Raw genomic sequence first — 25774 nt, 5'->3', positions numbered from 1 at the left:
TTTCACCTTTACAACCATCCATGGGTTAACGATCGACCGTACTTACTCCCAGGGCTCTTAGGACAGCGTCTGGCACACGGAAAGCTCCCTGAAGAGGTGACCTGTTATTATTTACTTTAAGCTAGTAACATTGAGGGGAAAGCTTGAGGGTCCCTTTATCAAAATCCTGGTTTATTCAGCTTTCCCCATCCCATTTATCTTTTTAAAGAGTTTTTGGATGTGGGACCATTTTTAAAGTTTTTGTTGAATTTGTTACAATATTGCTTCTGTTTCATGTGAGTTTTTTTTTTTTTTTGCTTTTTGACCATGAGGCATATGGGATCTTGGCTCCCCAGCTAGGGATGGAATCTGCACCCCCTGCATTGGAAGGCAAAGTCTTCTCAACTACTGAACCAACAGGGAAGTCCCCTTACTTCTTAACTGACTCTATTTCCACCTTATTTCCTAAGCCCTTGATGCTTTCATCCCAACAGTAACGAGACAGCGGCTGACCCCCACTGAGTGCCCTCCACTGAGCCCCGACATTCCTTTCAGTCCTGACAATTTGCCTTCCAGGCAAGTGCTTCTATTTCTTCTCATTTGACAGCAGTGACAGGGAACTTCCGTAGCACCCAAGCCCATACAGCCAGGCAGCCTGGTTCCAGCAGCCCTGTTCTGTCTATTCTTGGCCTCCTGCTGATGATGCAGAAAACAAATGATGGAGCCTGGGGAATGGTCCACTTGAGAATACAAGCCGATGACCCTCCCTGTTAGGATCGGTCTTCTGGGGGAGGTAGGGGATCTTCACTGCCTCCCTGAGGTTGGTGGGCACAGGTCTAAGTAAAAGAGGTCCCACCTCATCAACTTCATCACCTCAGTACCCCATCCAGCAGCGTACACATAGACAGCATTTACTTTTCATGCATTGCCTTGCTTCAGTGCTTCTCAATTGGGGGCAGTGTTGACCACCTGCCCTCCCCTGACTCCACCCCAGGGCTGGAGACACGTGTAGTTGTCACACCTGGGGGGTGTTGCTGGCATCCAGAGGGTCAGTTCCAGGGATGCTGTTAAAATGCACAGGGCAGCCCCTCACAACAAAGAATTATCCCGTCCTAAACACCAATGATGCTGAGTCAGGAGAACCTATCTCGTTCACTCTCAGCACACTCAGAACAGAGGCTCTTGCCCTTGGCTCCAATCTCTAGAGGAGAAAAGGGTCAGAGCCCCAGAAGGGACACCCAGAGCCTTTCCAAAAGCATTCTGGGTGTTCTTGAATGCAGGCAGACCTTCAACTATTCCAATATTTGGCTCTTGTGGGATGAGGCCACATGCAACCATCCTCATAAACCCTTGTTCTGGCAAAAGTGAAACTAACACATGCGTGCCCGGTGATTCCTCCAGAAGTTACAAAGCCAGGTTAACAGGAAGAAGTGTCTCTGGGCCAGGTGGCACATGGTGCCATGGAAGGAGCTCTGGCCAGTGGGCTCCTGTGCTAGCTGGAGGTGGCTTCAGCTCGCCAAGCTTGTTACAGAGAACTGGGAGAGCAAGAGATATAGTCAAGACCTCAGTTGGCAGTGTCTGGTGCACACAGTGGGCGTTTAATAGATGTTTGGTAAGATGAAGCATTTCTGCAAGAGATCATTCTCCAGGCGCCTGTTAGGCCGAGGACTGTCCAGTAGCTGGGAGTCGGCTGGGAGCTCTGACCTTGGCTGTGGTTTGCAGCGGAACTTCAAGCGAGTCACTTCCCTGAAGCCGGATACATCACTATCCTCATGATCAAAAAAAAATAAAAGGCAAACCACAGACTCGACAGGGCAGGGAACAAACATCCTGGAGTCACACGGTGGGTGAGCTGGGCAAGCCTCGCTCCCCGTCCTGTGATCTGTGCCGGCTGTGGTTTTCACCACCACTGCCCTGGCCACAGGGGTCGCACATGGTTGCCTGGGGAGCTTCTGGCTTGGACTTCTAGAAAATGCAATTCTCGGGTAATTTCTTCCAACAGGTAGCCAGGGATGAAGGTCTGGCAAGAGGAAACCACTGACATGGAGCTCTCAAATCTGACCTCGGGGACTTGGAATTGCCTCAGGGCAGATGGACGGAGAAGGCAATGGCAACCCACTCCAGTACTCTTGCCTGGAAAATCCCATGGATGGAGCCTGGTAGGCTGCAGTCCACGGGGTCACTAAGAGTTGGACACGACTGAGCGACTTCACTTTTACTTTTCCCTTTCATGCATTAGAGAAGGAAATGGCAACCCACTCCAGTGTTCTTGCCTGGAGAATCCCAGGGATGGGGGAGCCTGGTGGGCTGCCATCTATGGGGTCGCACAGAGTCGGACACGACTGAAGCGACTTAGCAGCAGCAGCAGCAGGGCAGATGGAAGATGAGGCCTTCCCCAGCAAGGACCGAGTGAAATAGGATCTGGGTCCCTATCCTGACTCCGATGCTAAGGCTTCCCAGGTGGTGCGGTGGTAAAGAATCACCTGCCAATGTTGAAGACGCAAAAAACCTGGGTTCGATCCCTGGGTTGGGAAGGTCCTCTGGAGGAGGAAATGGCAACCCACTCCAGTACTCTTGCCTGAAAAATCCCAAGGACAGAGGAGCCTAGTGGGCTACGGTCCATGGGGTCGCAAAGAGTCGGACATGACTGAGCACGTGTGCACTAAGAACACTGGCCTTATTTCCTAGAGGCTGATCACGAACTAGGAAATTTTATGATTAGGAAAAATAAGAAGCCAGGCCAGCGGTATGTGACTTCCAGGCCTTTAATCTCTGCTCCCTGGGGCAGAAGTCCACAAAGAGAACTAGGAGGGTCTTGGAGGCAACAGGAGCTCCGAGCACACGGCTCCTGTGGGTGAGTGAGTTAACAGGTAAATTTAGGAAGAGAGGAAACCACAGGCACCAGATAGCCGCAGAACAGCGAGGGGCCAGTCACCCAAGCACACTAACAAGCTGGCTCAGGGGCTGTGCTGCAGCCCATCCGCAAGCGCAGAAACAGCTATTGGATGCCCGCTAACACCGTCCTCTAAGCCAGAAACCACTGTCCACGGGGATCCAAGCTCTGCTTTTAGTTTTAATTTTACAAGAGGATGCATCTTTTTGTAAAAAAGAAAAAAAATTCAAGTAATACACAAAATTATAAGGTAGTAAAAATTCCATCAGCCAAAAATAATCACCTTTAATATTCTGACAAATAAGTTTCCAGATGTGAATGGGTATCTGCATACATAGACACACATTATATAAAGTTATATATAACTTATATATTAGAAGTCACCATATGATACCTTCTGTTCTGTAACCTCTTTTCCCCTAAAGACATGGCCCATTTTTGAGTGACTACATGAGGTCAGGTACAGAAATGTGGCTACCACGTAGAGAAGAAAGAACATCATTCGGAGGCCGGATGGACACGGTTTAAATCCAAGCTTGGCAGTTTACCAGCTGGCTGGCTTTGGACTCACTAGCCCCCGGGAGTCTCAGGTGTATGAACTGGGAGATGACCAAACTTCTGGTAAGATTGTTAGAGAGATCAGCAAGTACATACTTAACTTAGTCTTTTTTTGGTATATAGATCCATTTGTATTATTTTTTAGATTCCACTTAGAAGTTATATAACATTTCTCTTTCTCTAGCTGACTTACTTCACTTAGTAATATTCTCTAGGTCTATCCACACTATGGCACATGGCAACATTTCGTTATTATGGCTGAGTAATATTCCACTGCTCATATATGTGTGTGTATGTATTATATACCACATCTTCTCAAATCAATTGTCTGTTGAGGGGCACTTGGTTGTTGGGTTGTCTCCATGCCTTGGCTATTGTAAATAGTGCTACTATAAACACTGAGGTACACACACCTTTTTGAATTAGAGGGTTTTTTTTCCTCCAAATATATATCCTGGAGTGGGATTGCTGGATCATATAGTAGCTCTATTTTTAGTTTTTTTAAGACACTTACATACTGTTTTCCTTAATGTCTGTACCAATTTACATTCCCACCAAAAGTGTAGGAGAGTTCCCTTTCCCCCACATCTTCTCCAGCATTTATTATTTGATGATAGCCATTTTTATTACTAATGTTCTCACCTGCTTAAGGAAAGAGGCAATTACCAAGCAGTGATTCTAATTCTGTATTCTGATCCATCCTGGCCTCTTATCTAGCACCTGTTCAACCTTAGAGAGGGTGACAGTGTATAGAGTGATCCTGCAACGTCAACAGGCATGCCCAAGCTTGCTAAAATCTCCCGAAAACATTTCTACTTAACCTGAATAATTTCTGCCTTAACCTGAATCAAAACCCATTCCTTGAGAAGTACAGCCATAAAACGTGAGAAACACACAGACACCTGAACAGCTATCAAATAAGTATCTGAATTTCATTAAATTTTCTTTGAAAATAGAAAAGCAAATACTTAAAAGGGAGAGCTGCTTCAAAGAAAAAAAAGATTAGGGGAAAGTGATCATTCAAATGAACTTAAGAAAAATCCCATTTCCTCACCCAAATCCTTATTCAATGCTGAAATTTCAGCAGAAGCTGAAATCTTATAATGACAAAAATGGCAAGATTAAGGTGAAAATGCCATAGACAGTGAGATTAGCAGTTAACAGGCAATATTCCCTTTTGAGAGTATTCAATACTGTATACCAAAGGCCCTAAAAAATGTCAATTCCTTTGACCCACTGATTCTACTTCTTGGAGTGTTTCCTAATAAAATAATCCTTGATATTAAAGAGAAAAAGAGTGAAATAGCTGAAGACATAGATTGTCCTCATATTATAATTTATAACAGGGAAATGCATAATATACAGTAAGGGAAATATAAAAAGAGGAAATATCCAACCTTATCAGGATAGTTAAATAAATTAAGATACACTTACCAGACAGAATTATAAAGAATTTAAAATTTGTTTAAAAACAAAAACCAAGCATGGAATAGCAAATATGAAAGCAGCAGCAGGAGAAACAGGAAGAATAAACATCTCCAGACCCTGCACACTGAGTCAGCTGGACTCAGCAGATAGAAGAGTTCCCTCCTGAGAACCAGCCTCTCCAGAAGAGGGAGCAGGGCAGGGGGCAGCCAAATGGACAGACTAGGGAACCTGGGGGCAGGCAGGGCCACACACCGGGTCCTGGGAACAAGCCCACGGGCACAGCCAGCTTGGCTCTCCCGGTGTGATCTTATGAAATGAGAAGCTCACACATGGAGCACCAAAGCCAGAACTGGATTTCTGGGCATGCATCCAACAGAACCTGGCTCCCCGTCTCCACCAACACGTGGCAAGAAGGGCCAGGTGCTGCCCGGGAGATACTCACCTGGAGGTAGATTGCTGCCTCTTGATAATTCATCTCCCAGTCATGTCCAGTGGGGCTGGAGGGGGAGTTCTCACCCTCTAAGCTCAGACTGGGGCCCTGGGAGTCGTGGACGGTATATTTGCCTCCATCTGCAAGAGGAGATTCACTTACAACCCAGGTTTGAGAGAATAAAAAGACACCATTTACCAGAGAGAAGGCTGGCAGTCATTCACCTGCTCTCACTCATATCCTATTATATAAGTCAACACCCCCTTATATATACTTGGGCTTCCTGGTGGCTCAGGCGGTAAAAAATCCGCCTGCAATGCAAGAGACCTGGGGTCGATCCCTGGGTTGTGAAGATCCCCTGGAGGAGGGCATGGCAACCCACTCCAGTATTCTTGCCTGGAGAATCCCCATGGTCAGAGGAGCCTGGCAGGCTACAGTCCATGGGGTCACAAACAGTCAGACACAATGGAGTGACTAAGCACACATAAGTCTACACATGCCCGTGTATTAGGTTGGCTGAAAAGGCCGTTCGGGTAACGTATTTTGGCAAAAACCAAATGACCTTTTTGGCCAACCCAATACTAACGACAGCAAGAATAGTATGTCTAGCAAAAATGTTCTTCCAACATGGATGGACCTGGAGGGTATTACGCTGAGTGAAATAAATCAGAAAGACAAATACTGTTATGAGATCACTTATGTGTGGAACCTTAAAACTAAAACAAACTAGTGAATACAACAACACAGACAGACTCATAGATACAGAGAACGAACTAGTGGTTTCTATGGGGAGAGGGAAGGGGGAGGGGCAAGATGGGGGAGGGGATTAAGAGGTACAAATGACTACGGATAAAATAAATAAACTACAAGGACATATTGTGCAGCAAAGGAATATTTTATAAATTAAAAGGAGCATAACCTTTAAAAATTGTGAATCACTATATTATACACCTGAAACATACAATGTTGTGTATCAACCATACCTCAATTAAATTTTTCTTTCTCCTGTTAAGAAAGCAAGTATAAAAAAAGCACACACCCAATGCTATCATTTGTGTAAATAAGGGGAAAAAAACAAGAAAGCACAGAGATATCTACTTATCTTAACGGAAGAAATAGGAAGAATAAATTAGAACTTGATGAAACTGATTACCCACAATGGATGGAGAGAACGGGGTGGAAGTCGCTCAGAGGGAGTGATCTTTTTGATGACTTTTGACTTGTAGAAGCATGTTAATATACTGCCTTGTCAGAAAAATAAAAATAACTGGATTTGTTGCCTGGTGCAGGGTCATCCGTGGCTCTTCCCTGCTGAGACCCATGCCCTTTCCTTCTGGTAACTCAGTCCTGTCTGTCTGAGTGTCCGCTCCCTACTTTTTGTCCTTATTCTTCGGCTCTGGCCAACTCCACCCCTGGCAGCTGATCCAGTGCAATGAGATCCCCTCAACACCCGCCCCAGCCTGCCCCTGTCTTACCCCAGACAGGTATTGGTTCAGCCAATGGTGCTGACGGAAGTCTAGCCAACGAACCTAGAACTTCTCCAGGACCAGTTTAGAAAGGTGTGTGTGTGTGTGTGTGTGTGTGGAGGGATTGGGGAGCTCTTTCCCTATTGCTGCTGGAGGCTGCTTCTGCCACCAAGTGGGGAAGACCTGCCTGAGTTACACCCCTGGGATCGAGCTATGCCTGAAATTTACCTCAGGGCATTTCCAAAATCTGAGCCCACAAAGATCCTTTTATACCTAAGCCTCTTTGAGTTGGGCTTGTCACAGCACTCAAGTATGTCCACTGATATATGCCATGGCACTGAGAAACAAGTCTTAGCTTTTTTTTTTTTTTTTTCCACTGTTTATTTATTTTGCTGCAATGGGTCTCAGTTGTGGCACTTGGGATTTTTAGCTGTGCCATGCGGGATCTAGTTCCCCAAGCAGGGATGGAACCTGGGCCCCCTGCATTGGAAGCTAGGAGTCTTAGTCACTGGACCACCAGGGAAGTCCCATGGATGGACACTTAGACCATTGCCAGTGCTTGGCTATTTCAAATGAAGCTGTTATGAACATTCATGTACAGGACTTGCAGGTGTAGGTGGATGTAGGTGTTCATTTCTTGGGGGTAAATACCAAGGGGTGAAATAGCTAGATCACCCATTTAACTTTTTACGAAACTACCAAACTGTTTTCCAAAGTGGTTGTACCGTTCTACACTCCCATTCGCAGTAAATGAGAGTTCTAGGTCTTCCACTTCCCCACCACCAACTGATACACTCACTGCTTTAAGTCTTGAAGGTGAAGGTGAAGTCACTCAGTCGTGTCCAACTCTTTGTGACCCCGTGGACTGTAGCCCATCGGGCTTCTCCGTCCATGGGATTCTCCAGGCAAGAATACTGGAGTGGGTTACCATTTCCTTCTCCAGGGGATCTTCCCTACCCAGGGATAGAACCCAGGTCTCCCGCATTGGAGGTAGATGCTTTAACCTCTGAGCCACCAGGGAAGTAACCGCTTTAAGTCTTAACTATCCTAAAATATTGTGATGTTACTGCATTGTTTTAATTCCAATGCTTTTAATTTGGATTTCCTCAGAGACTAATAAGGTTGAGCATCTTTCCATATGCTTAGTTGCCATTTGTACAACTTAATTGAAGTGTCTCCAACTCTTACCTGTTTATTACATTATTTTCTTTTTTAAAATTTTGAGTCACATATATGCATATATATAATGCAGTCTATAAATATACAAATGTTTGTCTCTGATTATAATATCCATTCCAGTTTTGATTATTTCCTTGGATTAGTGATTATTATAGCTTTATCCATTCTTTTAATCTCTTTGTGTCTTTTTATTTAAACTTTGTTTCCTGTAGGCAGCATATAGTTTGGTCTTGCTTCTTTCCTCCAGTTTGAAAAACTCTGCCTTTTAATTGGAGTATTTAGATTATTTACATTTAATGTAATTACTAATATGGTTAGGCTTAAATATATCATCTTGCAATTTACAGCATGTTTATCCCACCTGTTCTTTGTTCTCTTGCCTTTCTCCTCCAAGACACTTCAATTAAGTACCTTCCTGAGGTCATGCAGTCAGTGAGAAGCAGGGCTTGGATACCAAATTAGGCTGGTTAGCTCCTAATTGGTAGGTTGCATGCCTCTCAAGGGGCTTCCCAGGTGGCGCTAGCAGTAAAAAACCCGCCTGCCAATGCAGGAGATATAAGAGATGCGCGTTCGATCCCTGGGTTGGGAAGATCCCCTGGAGGAGGGCACAGCAACCCACTCCAGTGCTCTTGCATGGAGAAACCCCGTGGTCAGAGGAGCCTGGCAGGCTACAGTCCACAGGGTCACCAAGAATCAGACAAGACTGAAGTGCCTTTGCACGCATGCAAGCATGCCTCTCAAGAACTGGAGGCCCAGAAAGGAGGATAAGCCATGGCTGAAAGGATTAAAAATACGGCAGCTATTCCATCACATCTGACTGCAGCCAGCCCTTCTCATTCTGGTCTTGCTCTCCCAACGCCAGGATCTCCTAACTCTGATCCCTGTGCCCATTTCTGAAAGAACTGAGCCCCAGGTGGAGCCTGGGGAAGGTCAAAACCACCTTCTTCCACCCGCTTTCATGGATCAGGGAAGCGTGAGCCCAAACGTGACTCCTGAGCAGGAGAAACACAGGCAGGCAGCTGGCTGGCGCTGGGATCTCGGGTGCCTATGCTGAATCCTCCATGCCCTCCACACAGCAGGAGCCGGCGCCTGGGACACAGCAGTCCTACGTAAAGAGTGGTGCTGGTGCGGGGTGGGTGGCAATGGCTGGCACAGATGGCAGGGGACATTAGTGCCACTTTCCCAGCCTGAGCTAGACAGAAACATCTGCGTGAGCCCCTGCCTCGGAGATCCCCCAGTGTGAGCCTTCCCAGCACTTCCTCTCATGTGTGTGTGTTGGGGCGAGGAGGCGGGGGGGGCGGTTATCAAAGCAAATTGAGCTACCCGTGGGCCAGCCCTGCTACAACTGGTGCAGACCCCAGCCGCCTGGATCCTGCTGACTACCAGAAGCCTTCTACCAAGGCTGCCGTGGTGCAAGGAGAGGGTGACAAGGGTCTTTCTTAGCACACGTGTCTCACCCCCACCCTAACGAACCTCAGCCCTACAAATCTATGTAGCCCAGACCTCATCAATTCGGCTTCTGCTGAAATAACAAACACACTTCCAGGGCATATTCTGTGTGCCAGGCTACTCTCAGCATGATGTATGTATCACTGTAAATTTCATCCTCATAATAACATCCATTACTGTGTCCATTTTACAGGTGAGATACAGGAAGCCCAGAGAGACCTGTGAACTCACCCAGGCTTCACACATTTAGAAGGTCAGCAGGGTCTATGCTGAGAATCCCCTGCTTAACCAAAGCGCAGGGACTGCAAAGAGACCAAACCAGTCCATCCTAAAGGAAATCAACCCTGAGTGTTCATTGGAAGGACAGATGCTGAAGCTGAAGCCGACTCACTGGAAAAGACCCTGATGCTGGGAAAGATTGAAGGCAGGGGGAGAAGGCGGCAGCAAAAGATGAAATGGTTGAAGAGACAGCATCACAGACTCACTGGACGTGAATCTGAGCAAACTCCAGGACATAGTAGAGGACAGGGAAGCCTGCAATGCTATAGTCCACCAGGTCGCAAAGAGTCGGATACGGCTTAGTGACTGAACAAATGGACTATGGGGTTTCCCTCCATGGACTCTGGAGGACTTTCTGCTGTCCATCATAGAAGGATGAGTGTCAGGTCCAGGGTCTTAGAAAGGATGACGCTTAGGTCTGCAATGGGTTGGAGAGACCATTTAATTGAATGCCCATCTCTTAGAGATGGAGGTCACGGCAGAGAGCGTACCTGTGTACCAGGGCTGATCCATCAGAGAGCCAGCTCTAGCACCCGGGCCTCCTGGCCGCCTGTCTAGAGGTCTCCCCACCACAGACTCTGGTCACTCAGCCCTCACTAGAGTAATGTGGATGGGGGTCTGCCACAGGGTGACCACTGCTGTGTGCAGCCCTGAGTGACACAAACCAAAGAGAAAAGTGACTGGGCCTCCACAGATCATCATTCCCATGGGCCAGAGCCCTTGGGATGTGCCGGTGAGGGCCACGAGTGACTGGCGGACAGGCGGAAGGTCTTGGCCAGCTGGGAGTGTCTTTCTTGACCTACAAGTGCTGAACAGAACGACTGTACCTTGGCTTCCCACGTGGTACTAGTAAAGAACCCGCCTGCCAATGCAGGAGATGCAAGAGATGCAGGTTCAAGCTCTGGGTCAGGAAGATCCCCTGGAGGAGGAAAAGGCAACCCACTCCAGTACGCCTGCCTGGGAAATCCCATGGACAGAGGAACCTGGCAGGCTACAGTCCATGGGGGTCACAAAGAGTCAGACGCGACTGAGCACAGTACAGGCAGAGAACCCCAGGGCAGGAGAGGCCCCAGGGATTCAGGAGGCTCATCCCCTCACGTCCCCCCTCATTCATCATGTGGAGTGACCCTCCCAGATACTGTCTGCACTTTCCCAGCCCCTCACCCCACCGGGCACCACCCCTATTGCTGGTCTGGCTCCCCGTCCTGGCCCTCTCTGCCCATCTCTTCTCTACACCGGTCAGAGAAATCCTTTGATGTGTGTATGCATGTGTTTTAAGTAAACTTTTTAGCTCAGTATAACAGTAATCCTTTAAAAACCTAAGCCAGGTGGTAGCGCTCCTCTGCCCCAAACATGCCACTGCCTCCAGCTCCTGAGAAAACTCGGAAGTCCTCCTCTGGGGGGAGCAGGTCCTAGGAAACCCGGTCTGAGGTCTCATCCCAGTCACCCCTCACGCCGGCCACGCCGGCCTCCTTGTCCTCCTGGGACAGGCCTGGAACATTCTGCTAACGGCCTCTGCACTTGCTGTCCCCTCAGCCCTGCCCCCGGATCTTTGAACGGCTGGCCTGGTCACGTCTCCCAGGTGTCCACCTGAAGGTCATCTTACAGAGGCTGCCTCCGGCCTCCCCGGGCACACCGCCATGCCCCGGCCTCCTCACATGGCCTCCGGCTTCCTCCTGGGCTTCTATCGCCGTCTGGGAGAGGGGCACAGACTTAACTTGTGGGCCTGCCTGATGCCTGCTTCCCTGCCTGGAGTATCAGCTCCATGAACTCAGGGGCTTTTGTCTTGGTCACTGTGGTGTCCCCAGAGCCCAGAACAGGGCCAGGCATGATGTGCAAAAGCTCCACACATATATCTGAACAGAAATGAAGTGAAAGATGCCCCAAAGATGACAGAAGCACACCCACCGTGGTGTGCAGACTTCGTCCAGAGCACAGTGGGGAGCACCCTCAGGTGGTAAGAAGGGGTATGACATGACCTCTCTGCCCTTTCCAAAAATCCTTCTTAGGAGGATTTGTGCAAGAGGGACGATTTTACACAAGAGTAATTCAGGCAGAACCTTCCAAAAGGGAAACAGGACTCAAAGAGCTGAAGAGACAGAACAGAGAGTCCTACCCTCCAGCGGGGAGGACTTTGTTCATTGCTTTTGATCAGTCAACCTTCCTCTTACTCAGAACACAGAACTTGGCTGGCTTTCCAGATGTAAAGCCTGAGTGCCTGTTGCTGACTGTGATTCGAGGACAGGGTTGAAAGGCCCTCGGTGACAAGGGCCACAGCAGGGAGTTTCAAGAAAGCCACAGGTGACTTCCAAGAGCCCCCCCTACCCCGCCACGTTCCAAGCAGGAGCAGCTGGGGAGCCACATTTAGGGATCACGTAAAGGGTGACATGGAAGGCAGGAGCCACGGTCTAGCCCACTCCTTGCACATGCAGTCTTCATTCAGAGGCGGTGGGCAGCCCAGCGGCCAAGACCGGAAGCATTTTCCCTGCGCTGCCAAGAGGAGGAGCTTGGGGACTACGGGGTCTAATTCTTTTTTTTTTTTTAATGTATTTATTTGGCTGCACGGGTTCTTAGTTCGTGGCATGTGGGATCTAGTTCCCTGACCAGGGATGGAAGCCGGGGCTCCTGCAGTGGGAGTCCAGAGCCACTGGACCACCAGGGAAGTCACCTCTTTTGGAGGAGGGAAGGGGGGTTAACTACAGATTCCCTGCCCCGTTCTCCCACTTTCCAGGTTGGAGAAGTGGCCAAAGAAGCAATGGAAACCCTCCAGCCCCTAAGTGCTTTCTTGTTGAGGATGAGGGATGCTCAGAGGGTCGGCGGCCTCCCAAAAGGAAACATGGCTAGGGTAAAAGAGAGAAGAGGGGAGGGGGCTGGTGCAGGGGGCAGGTCAGAGGTCAGACTGTGGGCCTGTAGTTCAGATGGGGGGCACGCATCCAGCAGGCTTTCTCGGAGTGAACTCCACTGAAGCAGAAGGTGAGGCTGTACGGGAATCCCAGGTCCCCTGACTGGTCACTACTGAGCATGATGCCCAGGGAATGGTCTGTCCCCGTGTCGCTGTGGAGGTCCCTGCATTACGCCCACTGAATCTGCTCCAGGTCACACCTGGGGAGCCTCAGACCCCGCTGACTGTGAGCACCCACTGCCCTGGCGACCTGGAGCCCAGCCCTGGTCTATTCCTAACCACCTGGGCTGAATCTGCACTTCCTGGGAGAAACAACGCCCTGCCCCCCCCCACCAGGTCTCCACGTAAAAAGTGGGTGATGCAACTTTCAGGGCATCTCCTGCACAGGGAGAGACTGGACAAGGCCGTCTGGAGGGCTCTCATACAGCGCCCCGGGTCCACCCCAGCCTGCGATCAGGGACCCACCCTCACACCAGTGATTAGAGACCCCGTAAGGATCAACATGTCCAATCTCTGATCCTGGTATCACCTTTGATGCCACACTCACCCACGGCCAGGTCAAGGCATACCACAAGGGCCCAGCTGGAGGAGACGGGATGACCTCTCATGGGGCTGTCAGGGAGCTGGCCCTCCGCTGCCTCCTCCAGGAAGATGATGGCTGGCCCTCGCCTCTGCATTTCCGCCTTTCCTGGGAGGCAGCTGGAAATGGGAGGAAAGAAGTGGGGGAACAAGATACACAGCAGCACAGGAGGGTGGGAGCGGCAGTCTTCTTGGCTAGCTCCTTGGCTCCTAGAAGCCAACCAGCTTCTCCACTCCGGGGAGGTTTGAAAAGGGCCAGAGAAAGCTGAACACTCTTGGCAACCTGGAAGTTCCCACTCTGCGCCTCTGGGAAAAGTCACCCCCGCCCCAGTCCCTGAAGAGAAAAACACTTTGTTCTGTACTCTGGGTGTCCTGGGCAAAGAGCTCTCCTGTAAAGCCGGTCTGCAGCCTTTTCAGGCCCCGCTGACCTTCGCCACTAAACATTTATGCAACACCTACTCCCAAACTCCCCTCCCTACATCCTGGCAATCAGCCTGGGGAGCCGAACGTGGAGAATAAGGAACAGAAAGAAAACGGCTGAACTGGCAGGCGGTGGAATACAAAACAGCGTAACTACAACCACAACAACAAAAGCTGCCTCCAAGTAGGAGAGGCGTTCCCCACACAGAGGACAGGCAGATAAACCAGGATGACCTGTTTGCACAGATGGTAACGCTTCCACCACGCTGATGTAACAGGGCCCAGACACTCCCTGCAAAACAGCTGGCAGCTTTGCATGCAGCCTCTCAAACGACCCTGCGGGGAATCCAAGGTTTCCGTTCGCTGGAGCACAGCGTGCAGCAGCATCGGGGTGGCTCTGGGTAAACAGAAACAGTTTCCATATGCCGGCTATAAAGCAGCACCAGGGTGGATGGGGAAAGGACGGGCGGGAACACAGGGCTTTTGTGACCCACCCCCAACATCCAGCAAGCGCAGGGTCCGCTAGGGCTGGGTAGGTCACTGGGGCCTTCCTTGGGGGCCTGGGCAAGAGGGTGCTTTGGATAAAAGGCATATGAGCTCCTCGTGGGAGGCAGCTCTGAGCAGAAAGGATGTGAGGCGGTGCCAGTTCTTTTGCAGGTTTACACTGAGGTCCCTCTCTCCTTTCAATCCTGTTCCTTTCATTCTCCTTCTCTTACATGTACATAACCTCATGCATTTCCGCCCACCCCCCACCCTTCTCTCTCTCTCTCACACACACACAGGCACGCATATACCATGCACATCCTCTTCAAGACAGAACGTAGCCCTGAGACTTCCCTGGTGGTTCAGGGGTTAAGACCCGTGCTCCCAAAGCAGGGGGGTCTGGATTCAACCCCTGGTCAGGGAACTAGATCCCACATGCCTCAACTAAGTATCCTGCGTGGCACAACTCTAAGACCCAGCAGGGCCAAATTAAAAAAAAAAAAATTACATAACCCTGAACCCCCAAGTTCTCTCCCATTTGTGCCCCTCCCCACCCCTGGTTCACGATCTTAATCCCCAGAGGCTCAGCTTCTTCATCCATTAACCGGGACCTGTGCCAACTGTGCTCTCGGCATCTCAGAGAGAAATGCAAAAACCCACAAAGTGCCCGGAGCCCTCCGAACACTGGCGCCCACCAGAATGACAACGACCCATAGCCCAACCATCTGCCAGTGATCGCTGAGAGCCCCACTCCATGGGGAAAAAAAAAAAAGCTTAAAGAGGAGAGGAAAATCAACCCGAGTGGCACTGATGAATTTTCCAGGCACGCCGTTGCCACCCCGCTTCCGTGCAGACTCTTTAAAGGACCCCTGGATAAAAATCAGGCAAAAGACACCGTGCCAAAAGACAGCAGAGTGTGTATTTCCTTCTGCTCAGGCTTTCTTTGCTGGTGACTGACTGCACAATGGTGTGGGAGGTAGACCTGTGTCATCCAGGCACGTTAGGAAAGGCTGTGAACCTTGGCAGAACCCCGGGCTAATAGACCGACCTCCAGAAAGGCAAGAGCTGGCGCACGGCCCTCCCAGTTGAATCGCTGGCCTCAGGCCCAAACCTTGTCCTGCCAAAGGCCTTAGCCAGAGGAGGAAAGGAAAGATGAAAGGCTCACCCAGGCCGGTACTCGGTCAGGCACTGTTCTAGAAGGAGGAAGCCCTGGTTTGGAAGCAGCCAGGATTACACTCTGTGCCACCTCCAACTTTGTTTCCGGCCAGCTCACAGGGGCCTAAGTGGCCAAATCCAGGGGGGATTCCCTGTAGATACACAAGGCCTGCCATGGAAGGGCGTGGAGCTGGTGAGAAAGTTGAGAGCAGCAGCTGTAAACAGAGGAAGTGAAAAGGCAGGAGGGGTGAAGATTAGAAATGGCAGACTCTTGGCAGGGGCCAGGGAAATAAGCACCCCTTGGTAATTTAGGGTAGCAGTGGCAGCCCCAAGGGCCCACCCCCAAACTGGCCACACAGGGCACTCGCAGACTGAGGCTGCAAACGAAACCTTGAGAGCAAGTCTCTGGTCTTAACAAATCATGCGGTTATTTGGGAGAGAAAAAGGGAGGGGGGAAAACGTTTTTAAAAGGCTGACCTAGATGCAGATAAATGTGGTTTCATGTGAAGAGACATTTATTCCTCACCTACTGTATACCAGGCACTAGATTAGGTGTTGGATCTGAAAAAGTAAAACCGTGGGCTTTGTCTTCAAGGAGCTCACAGTCAGGAGGCAAAAGAAGGGATGATTCTGGGGCATTAAAGGCATTTGTTACAGCAGCCTAGAAAATGATGTGACCGCAACTACCGTCCATGAGGGCTGGAGGGAAGAGGCAGACAGAGAGAGATTCAGGGGCCTTATCCGTGCCGGTTTTAAAGGATGAAGGATGAAAAGGTGTTCCAAAAAGGGCTGGGGATGGGGTGAGGGCTACCTTCCAGAAACAGGAAAGTCATGCATAAAGCACAGAAAAGCAGATAGCAGGACACGCTTGGGAAGCGTGGTGGTGGTGGCTGAGTCGCCAAACTGTGTCCTCTCTTGCGATCCCATGGATTGTAGCCCACCAGGCTCTTCTGTTCATGGGAAACTGCACAGGTTTCAGTAATTCTGAAGCTTAAAGGACCAGAGATATAAGGCTGATATGTACAAATGAGGGCAAGAATAACAGCTCACACTCAGTGCTTTACCCTTGTTAATTCCCCTAAGTATAAAAAAGCCCCATGAATCAGAGACTATTATGATCTCCAGTTTCCAGAAGGGAGGAAACTACGGCCCAGAGAGGCTAAGTGATTTTCCCAAGGTCACAGAGCAAAAAGTGGCCAGGCTGGGTTGGAGCCCAGCGGCCTGGCTCCTTTGTAAAGCAGAGCAGCAGGCAGGCTGTAAGCCACGACAAGGAGACTGGACTTGAGCCGCTGGGTTTTAATAGAGAGCAGCTGGACCAGTTGTGACGAGCGGAGATATGCAGGCCAGTCAGGCTGTCTTGGTTTCACAGTAACTCCGTCTACATTCTGCACAGGCAAAAAGGCAGGGTCCTTTCTCCAGGGGAGCCATGGTGAGCTCACATTTACAGAGCAGTTAACTCACCAGGAGCCCCCTGGGGTCACTTCCATTGTCTGATGGTCCTCACCACCTGCCAGTGGAGAAAACCTCCTCTGGCCACTGCTACACAACCCACCACCACCCTCTGCTGAGGCAGAGACAGAGGGAGGGGTTTACCAGATGCCAGCAGATAGTCTCTTGGTGGGGCTGGAAATGATTTCCATCTCCTTCAATCTGTGCATTTCAAGGCTTCACTTGAAACTGTACTTCCAAGTACAACTGTACTACCTACGCGTGGGCCGCTGGGTTTATTATGAAACAGAAGGCTTTGACTCCTGCTGAAAACTCATCACAAAGCATTTATTGAGCACCTAACTGACTGACCATGTGCAAAGTATATGGGATGCTTTGAGAAAACATCTGTAAAGGCTCCATCCATCTCAAAGACCTATGCTTCTCTCTCTCTCACACACACACATACACTCACTCACACACATACACACACAGAAAAGCATGCAAACTCCACTGTGTTTATTCAAGGAAGAGTGTAGCACCTGTGTGAACATCTGTCCTGCATTCACTTGGAAGCACTGGGAACGCTAATTGTGAAATGCACACGGTGGGGCCGGGAGCAGTACAAGGGCAAATGGAGACGAGGCATACTTCCCTGGCAGTCCAGAGGTTAAAACTCTGCACTTCCAATGCAGGGGTGCAGGTTTGATCCCTGGTCAAGGAACTAAAATCCCACAAGCTGTGTGGTGTGGCCAAAAAAATATTAACAATAAATAAAAGTAAAATAAAACGAGGCTTCTATTCTAAAAAAAAGTGTGTGCTTACCCACTGAAAAATTTTTTACTTTTGTAACTTTTTGTTTTCACCGGTCTCAACAAATTACTAGGTTGGAGGAAGTTTTGACAGACAGCTATGAAATTGTAATCTGTGGTTGCTGTTTAGTTGCTCAGTCATGTCCAACAACCCTTTCTGAGCCCATGGACTGTAGCCTGCCAGGCTCCTCTGTCCATGGAATTTTCCAGGAAAGAATACCAGAGTGGGTTGCCATTTTCTTCTCCAGGAGATCTTCCCAACCCAGGGATCAAACCTGCATCTCCTGCATTGGCAGGTGGATTCTTTACCACTGAGTTACCTGGGAAGCCTCACTGAAAAAAAATTTTTTTAAATGGAGACAAAGGCATTGTCCACTGCAAGCTGGGGCTCCCTGGGCCTATGCAGGGGGTCAGTGGATGAGCAGTGCTCAGAGGAACAAGCCTGGCTGTGAGACCCCTTCTCTACTCGGGGTACTGATCAGAGGTCTGCTCTAGCCCCTGCCTAGGAACACTTGGGGGACTGGCTAGACCTGGATCCCATGACCACTGGCCACACCCCAGCATCTGGATCTGCTGTGAGCAGGAGGCTATGCTCAGAAGAGCAGCAGCAAGGGGCAAAGTGGCCAGCCGGGAGACACAGAGCTCCTTGGCAGAATGACAGCTGGGAGGAAGTCTGCATCCTGCAGAGCTTGTGGCCTGGGCACACCACTTCTCCAGGGACCTGGGTTGGGCTGGCTGGCGTGCTCCCAGGGAAGCCGGCAGGGCCTCAGAGTCTGAGTGGTCAGTGGTCAAGTCCTGGGCTCAGCCTTCTCTTCCTCTTCTTCAGTTTCCCTTTCCACCGAGTGGGGAACACAGCTCAAAAGAGGCATCGTGGGAACTTCCCTGGTGGTCCAGTGGTTAAGACTCCACCTTGCAATGCAGGGGATGTGGGTTTGATCCCTGGTTGGTGAACTAGGATCCTGCAGGAGCAACTAAGCCTGTGGCTGCAACAATTGAACCCATGGACCACAATTAGAGAGTCCGTGTGCCTCAAAGAAAGATCCTGCAAGATGCAAGGAAGATCCCGTGTGCCGTAACCGAGGCCCAGCTAGACAAGTAAATAAATAAATAATTTTTTTTAAAAAACGGGGCAGCGTGAATAAAGAAAAATACAATAAAGGCCAAAAATCCATCCTAAAGAGCAGGCAGGAGGTGGAGTTACTTGAGGTAAATTGCCCCTGCAGTGCACCTGGACGGTCGAGGAAGTTAACATCCAGTTCCCCATCTGCCACAACAGAATCCCTAAGAAAATCCAAACCCCAGCTACCAGTCCTTAGAGGAATGTAATAAAAGGAAGGGTGAGCTCAAGTCATTGACTCGGATAGACCTGAAATTATCTACTCGTAGGCTCAAGGAGGGGCGTCATTGCTACTTTGTTGAAAATGAAACCCTGATACTTTACTGTTAAGAGTTTTTCTACTTACTGAGTTGGTACCTGGAATGTTGCCTGAAATTTCCTATGTCAACCCTGAATGGAGACGTTTTTATCCCCATTTTACTGACGAAGAAACTGAAACTCAGGAAGAAGCCGAAGCTTAGCTCCTCATTCAAGGCTGCACACTTGCTAAGATAGGGCACTGGAAATTCAACCCCATCCTTTGCTGTAGACCAAGAGACTCTGAAGAAACGTTAGAATGCACTAAATTATCAGTCCATATTATCACTCCACCAATGCATACACATTTCTAACCACCTGAGGATTCTCCCAAACCCCTTCCCCGTCTCCAGACTGGGGAGCTCCTGGCCACCCCAGGACAGTGTCTGAGCTCCAAAAGGAAATAGGCAGAAAAAGCAAACAGGTCAACTGGCCTCGAGGCTGAGCAAGCTCTGTGACTGAGAAAGTCTGAGACCCGTGGAGGCAACCAGACGGGCTCCGGGGTGCGCAGTACAAGCTGCCGTTCGCATCAAGGCAGGCCAGCCAAGTGCAAACAGCAGAGCTGGCAAGAGGGGACCCTGGGGTGTCACAGAGAGAAGGCATCACGCTTGTCAACGACCACCCACGAGTGAAAGCCAACGCATCCGGCAGCTTGGAGCGGCTCCAGGCCATTAGCCGGTGCTGAGCACAATAGCTCTCCCTGAGCTGGTTTCCAGCAAGAGCTAAAAGGATAGGAAAAATAAATAAATAAAAACCCAGTCTAACAAAAAGAGAGATTAGCAAGAGGGAAAGGCAGTCTACGAGTGGTGGAGTGGTAGTGGCTGAGTTCAGAGGTGGGGGAAGGTGAGACCTGGGCTGATATAGAAATTGTGGGCCATGTGAGGGTCCTTGAGAATTTCAAAAGCAGAGACCAAAGACATACCCTAGGCTGGTTGCTCCTAGGAGAAGCAGAGGGCAGGGTCCACCTGAGCTATTTCTGACCTGATCATGTGGGGATGAGTCTTCTGGTCAACCCAGTGGTTTCCACAGGCTGGTTAAGATGTAACAAACAGAGTCTCTTGGGTGTTTGGAGAACCTCATGACTCACTCCCAGATCCCTTACTTCACATGTGTCTGTTTATTAGGTGTCTGGGTGTGTGCAGGAAAGATGTGGTCTGTGCTTTTGCAAAAACATGTGCTCCCAAAAGAGGCACAACACATCAGGACCCAAAACAACAGCACCTACTTACACCTTCCTGTCTTGTCCAACCAGCCCACCCAAACGGGCATCATGGAGACAGGAGAAAGAAATCCACCAACAGGTTAAACCCTGATTAAAAGGAACATGGTTGGGGACTTCCCTGGTGGTCCAGTGGCTAAGACTCCTAATACAGGGGGCCTGGGTTCGATCCCTGGTCAGGGAACTAGACCTCACATGCTGCAACTGAGATACGGAGCAGCCAAATAAGTTAAAAAAAAAAAAAAGGAACATGGTTTACAAAACCCAGCTCGATACTAGATGAACCAAGGGGTATTAATCATACTATGAAAGGATGCTTTGCCAAACTCAACCCTTCTGCTCATATTTTAAATCATCTACTTCACCAAAATTTCCTTTTCTCTTAAGCTTTAGGAATCCATCATGGCACAAAGCAAACTGATTCAGTGCACGAGACATTAATCAAATCTATCACATGCAGGTGCTGGGGAGGGAGTGGGCCTCCGCGCAGCTATTCAGAGGATTCAAAGGTACAGAAATCGGTTAGGGAGGGTTAGGGAAGGCTCCATGGAAACAGAGGACCAGATCTTCAGCTGGAGAAAGCTGAAGGGGGATGGATCAGGAGCAAGAGACAGCAGCCGATGGGAAGTTTTGGTAGTGAAAGTGGTTGAAGTAAAATTTAAAAAAGCGAGATTGTGTGATTGTTAAACAAATGAGATGACAGTGGAACTTACCTGGCAGTCCAGGGGTTAATACTCCATGCTCCCAATGCCGGGGGCAGGGGTTCAATCCCTGGTCAGGTAACTAAGATCTTGCATGATGTGTGGTTAGGCCAAAAAGTAAACAAATAAATGAGATGGTTTGAGCAGCCCCACAGTTAAGACTTTTGCTTGTTTGTTCTGATTACCGAGAGGGTGGAGTGAAGGAACAGAGGCCAGTCAGGCAGAGCTGTAACTGAGGGGGATGTTCTCCTGGCCTGGAAGGTGCTGGGGCCACTGCTGGGTGGGTGGGGTGAGGCTGGGAAGGTGGATCAGAGGGCTTGGCCTTCAAGCGCTTCATTTTCATTTGATCCAAGAATTGGGCCTAACTCTTACCAAGTGATGAAAGTGAAAGAGGAGAGTGAAAAGGTTGGCTTAAAACTCAACATTCAGAAAACTCAGATCATGGCATCCGGTCCCATCATTTCATGGCAAACAGATGAAGAAACAATGGAAACAGTGACAGACTATTTTGGGAGCTCCAAAATCATTGCACATGGTGACTGCAGCCATGATATTAAAAGACGCTTGCTCCTTGAAAGAAAAGCTATGACCAACCTAGACAGCATATTAAAAAGCAGAGAACATTACTTTGTCAACAAAGGTCTGTCTAGTCAAGGCTATGGTTTTTCCAGTAGTCATATATGGATGTGAGAGTTGGACTGTGAAAGAAAGCTGAGCGCCAAAGAATTGATGCTTTTGAACTGTGGTGTTGGAGAAGACTCTTGAGAGTCCCTCGGACTTCAGGGAGATCAAACCAGTCCATCCTAAAGGAAATCAGTCCTGAATATTCATTGGAAGGACTGATGCTAAAGCTGAAACTCCCAATACTTTGGCTACCTGATGCAAAGAACTGACTCCTTGGAAAAGACCCTGATGCTGGGAAAGATTGAAGGCAGAAGGGGACAACAGAGGATGAGATGGTTGGATGGCATCACCGACTCAATAGACATGAGTTTGAGCAAGCTCTGGGAGTTGGTGATGGACAGGGAAGCCTGGCATGCTGCAGTCCATGGGGTCGCAAAGAGCTGGACATGACTAAGCGACTGAACTGAGAGCTTGGAGGGAGAAACATTCCCTCTGGGCAAGGCCTGAAAACAGAAACAGCAGGTCTGTAACCCGAGACAGACAAGAGGGCAGTGCGGGCCTGCCTGTGTGGACATGCACTGGGCATGCAGCAGCCCAGCAACACTGACGATGAATGAGGCCCACTGCCCCACTATCTGCCCCTGTGGGTCACTTCCCGCCCCACCCCTCCAATTATACATCTGAAAAACGGGGATACTCTTACTTCGCAAGGGCTCTTAGGAGCCACCATCTATGTGAACATTACTGCACACACAGTCACCAACTGCAACCAACTGTAATAGGGCTTAGGACTTCCCTGTTGATCCAGCGGCTAAGACTCCACGCTCCCAATACAGGGGGCCTGGGTTTGGTCCCTGGTCAGGGAACTAGATCCCACATACAGCAACTGAGACCTGGCACAATCAAATGAATAAATAAAAATATTTTTTTTAAACTGTAATAGGTTTACAGTGTTGCTGCCTCCAACAAGAGAGAAACAAGACTGGCTCTGGGGAAGACTTCTACTTTGAGGTGGTATAATGGATGCCCTGATTTGCAGCTTCTGGATTCATCTTGAGCCAGGATGCAGGGGTGGTGCCCATGGAGCACTCAAGGGAGATACTTGCATGAGTTGTTCCAAATGCAGGCTGAGCCACCATACATTCACCTGGGAGACTCCCCAAACATAACTGATTCTTCTAGGGAAAAACAAAGCCCCTAAATCTTGCCTTAAAAAAAAGATGTGAGGGCTTCCCTGGCAGTCCAGTGGTTAAGAATTCGCCTGCCAACGCAGGAAGACAGACACAGAAAGACAGAAAAATGCCCAATCTGGCTTGATTGCAAAGCTGAATGAAATCTGGTCTTTCTTTCTGTGAAGCACCAAGAGGCAGGGACAAGTGCCCCCAGCCAGCTCTGAATCTCTCGGCACCCAGAACCTGAGTTTCCCCGATCAGAAGAGCGCGGGTTTCCAGAGCTGCAGCCAACACTTCCCAGCTACGTGGCCCTGGGTAAGTTTCAGCCTCTCAGGGTGTCTGTTTCCTCTGCTGTCAGAGACAGATGCTGAACCAACAGCACAGCTCTGCTCGGAGGACCCAGTGACAGAGACAGCACAAAGTGCTTTCAGACGCTGCCCGGCAGTTGATAGGGGTTCAATACCTGTGAGCCGCTGTTTTTATTGTGAACGACCTTGCGCAGCTTGGACTGAGAGGGAGAGAAGGGAGAGTCAGGAAACAATCAGAGAAGTCACCCAGGAAAGGGAGTCCAGCGGGCTTCCCATAGGTGGCATGGGGGCGGTCTGAGGACCAACTTTCCTCCAGGGGCCTGGGGGGTTTGAGGTTGCGGGGGCAGGGGGTGATCCCTTGGTGCTTCATCTGGGTTTCCTTCCAGGTCCACCATTCTGTGATCTGTGAGGCAGCCCCGGGCAGGACACTGGGCCAGGAGCCATCAGAGCCCCACCTCCCCAGCTCCCTCCCTGACTCAGAAGCTGAGAAGCTGACTGTTCTGCCTCACGAAGCGCTCCTGGAGTAAATGTGAACACAGAGCCCCCCTAAGGGGATGGGGAAAGAGCAATGGAGCCATGGCTCCAGCCCGCGCCCAGCTGCCACTGCTGCCATTCCAAAGTAGCAGCTTCTCTGCATGTCATCTCATGGCAGGGGGGCCTGAGGCAATAGACAGGATCCCCTACAAAGACTCGGAGCGGGGAGGAAGTGAAAAGCTTCAAGTGTCGCTTACGAGGCTGGAACCCAGCGTGCCGGGTGTGTGTGCATTTTAATTGGTGCCTCTGCCAGCCTGGCGACACGACCATCCTATCTCGGCGAGGCCCTGGGAAAGCCAGGGGGCCGACTCCAGCGGAGCCAAATGCCCGAGCTCCCTGGGAGGCTGGGAAAGCCTGACTGCTGTTCAGTCTCCAGCTGCCATGCTGCCTCCCCTTCCCCACTTGGTGGTGGCCACCTGTCGGGCCAGCAGCAAGGCAAAGGACTCAGTTCTTGGCCTGGGTTCAGCACCCCAGGAAGCCCTGTCTCTGGGCATGACAATAACGCCTACAACTAGCCGAGCACCCACCACGGGCATCACACGTGTGACCTCACTAAGTCCCCACAACAACTCTCGGAAGATGCTATCATGATCCCACCCTACAGATGAGGAGGCTGAGGCTTGGAGACACTAGGTCCCGTACTTGCCTAGAACAGGAAGTCTGCAGCTCGACTCCAGAGCCTGAATGTTTAACCACTCCTCCACCCAGTGCATCACAGGTGACAAAAGCTACCTGGGTCCTTGGGTTTTACTTTCTCTCTGGCGAGTGTGCTGGGGAAGCTCGGTCAGAGAAAGAACCGCAGACACTGATTTCTGTGATGGAGAGCCTGCCATGGGGTTAGGTCTCCCCTGGGTATACAGCCCCACCGCTCTCTCCCAGCTCAGGTTGGCCATGTCTGCCCTGGGGCCAACATGATGGAGATGGGTGCCAGCTGGTTCTGGCTGCCATGAAAACTCTGGAAAGGGAGCCAGGGCGCCCGCTGTATGTCGGCCCCTGCAAGGGAGCAGTGCCCCACCTTGATGGAGATGGCCCACCTTGACGGAGATGGGTGCCAGCTGGTTCTGGCTGCATGAAAACTCTGGAAAGGGAGCCAGGGCACCCGCTGTATATCGGCCCCTGCAAGGGAGCAGTGGTTCTCCACCTTATACTGGGTCCCGGGTGAGTGCCGAAGAAGTCTTAAGAATCAGGGTGAAAGAGGTAAGGGGTCCTGTTACTCTACCACCTTAGGTCTTATCCCCACATGACTTGTCACTGGGAAACCAGGAACCACCAGCACCAAGGTACCGCGTGAGACAAAGTGCCCTGCTCCAGCCTCAGCCCCGGCCTTGCCCACAATCCCTTCATCACCCAATAGTACAGGCGCATCTTAGGCAGCGGCTGGGCTTAAAGGCAATAAGAAGGTGAAAGCTGAGAGTGAACAGAATTCCCCAAGAAGATACTTTGTATAGCCCACCACATTCACACTCTACAGTCCAGGGACAGTCCAGATCACTGACTGCTGCGCAGTACAGACAGCAGGCTATCTCTAAACCACACTGTCGAACGCCAACCCCACTGACTATTTTCAAGGTTACTCCTAATTTCTAGGCTTTAAATACCTCTGCTCAGACCTTCCTCCTTTATCAACCTGACATCTCCTGCCTATGAGTCATTCATTAGCATTTCAGCTGCCACGTTTATAGCCCAGAAATGTTTTAAGTCTTGGATACAATCCATCCTTGCCCAAATAAGGGGGAAAAAAAAAAATCCAAGCCCTCTGGTTTCCTGTAGGAACAATTCCCCAGCTTCCAGCATCCCTAGCACAGGGTCAAAGGTCACAGGCAGCACAGCCAGATTCCTGGGGACCTCATCTAAGGAAAGGGCAGGAGTGCTACCGACTGAATTACGTCTCCCTAAAATTTCTGTGTTGAAAGCCTCACCCCCAGGGCCTCAGAATGTGATGGTATTCAAAGAGCAGAGCCTCTAAAGCGGTAATTGAGGCAAAATGAGGTCATAGGGGTGGGCCCTAATCCAACAGGAGAGGTAGCCTGATGCGAAGAGATCAGCACACAGAGGACACAGCGAGAAGGCAGCTGCCCGAAAGAGGCCTCAGGCACACCAACCCTGCTGACACCTTGCTCTTGGGCTTGCAGCCTGCAGAACTCTGAGACTATGCACTTCTGCCGCCGTGGAGTTCTGTCATGGCAGCCCGAGCACACGGAGACGGGAGGGTGTGGGACACGGCCCTAGTGACAGCTGTGGGGTTGGGGTGGAGGCCCAGGCTCAGTCAGGGCTCCTTCCCTCAGAGAGCTGGCTTAGCTCTCATCGGCTGTTGTGCCCACGTAGCTGCCAACTCTGCTGAACGCGGCGGGCTGCGGAAAAA

The 25774-nt window shown here is 50.2% G+C and overlaps 1 protein-coding gene across 1 annotated transcript in view; it reads right to left on the bottom strand.

The window, feature by feature from the left end:
• Positions 1 to 25774, bottom strand: part of TPCN1 (two pore segment channel 1) — a 60976-nt gene that overhangs the window by 27025 nt on the left and 8177 nt on the right. Inside the window, exon 3 of the mRNA XM_010828581.1 lies at positions 5301 to 5428. Coding sequence (XP_010826883.1) covers positions 5301 to 5428 — 128 coding nt within the window. The remainder of the gene's footprint in view (positions 1 to 5300; positions 5429 to 25774) is intronic.

This window comes from Bison bison, unplaced genomic scaffold (genome assembly GCF_000754665.1).
Source record: "Bison bison bison isolate TAMUID 2011002044 unplaced genomic scaffold, Bison_UMD1.0 scf7180017864495, whole genome shotgun sequence".
In the NCBI taxonomy this organism is placed as follows: Eukaryota; Metazoa; Chordata; class Mammalia; order Artiodactyla; family Bovidae; genus Bison; species Bison bison.
Note: the sequence above shows the minus strand (reverse complement) of the source record. Positions and strands in the feature narration are given on the sequence as shown.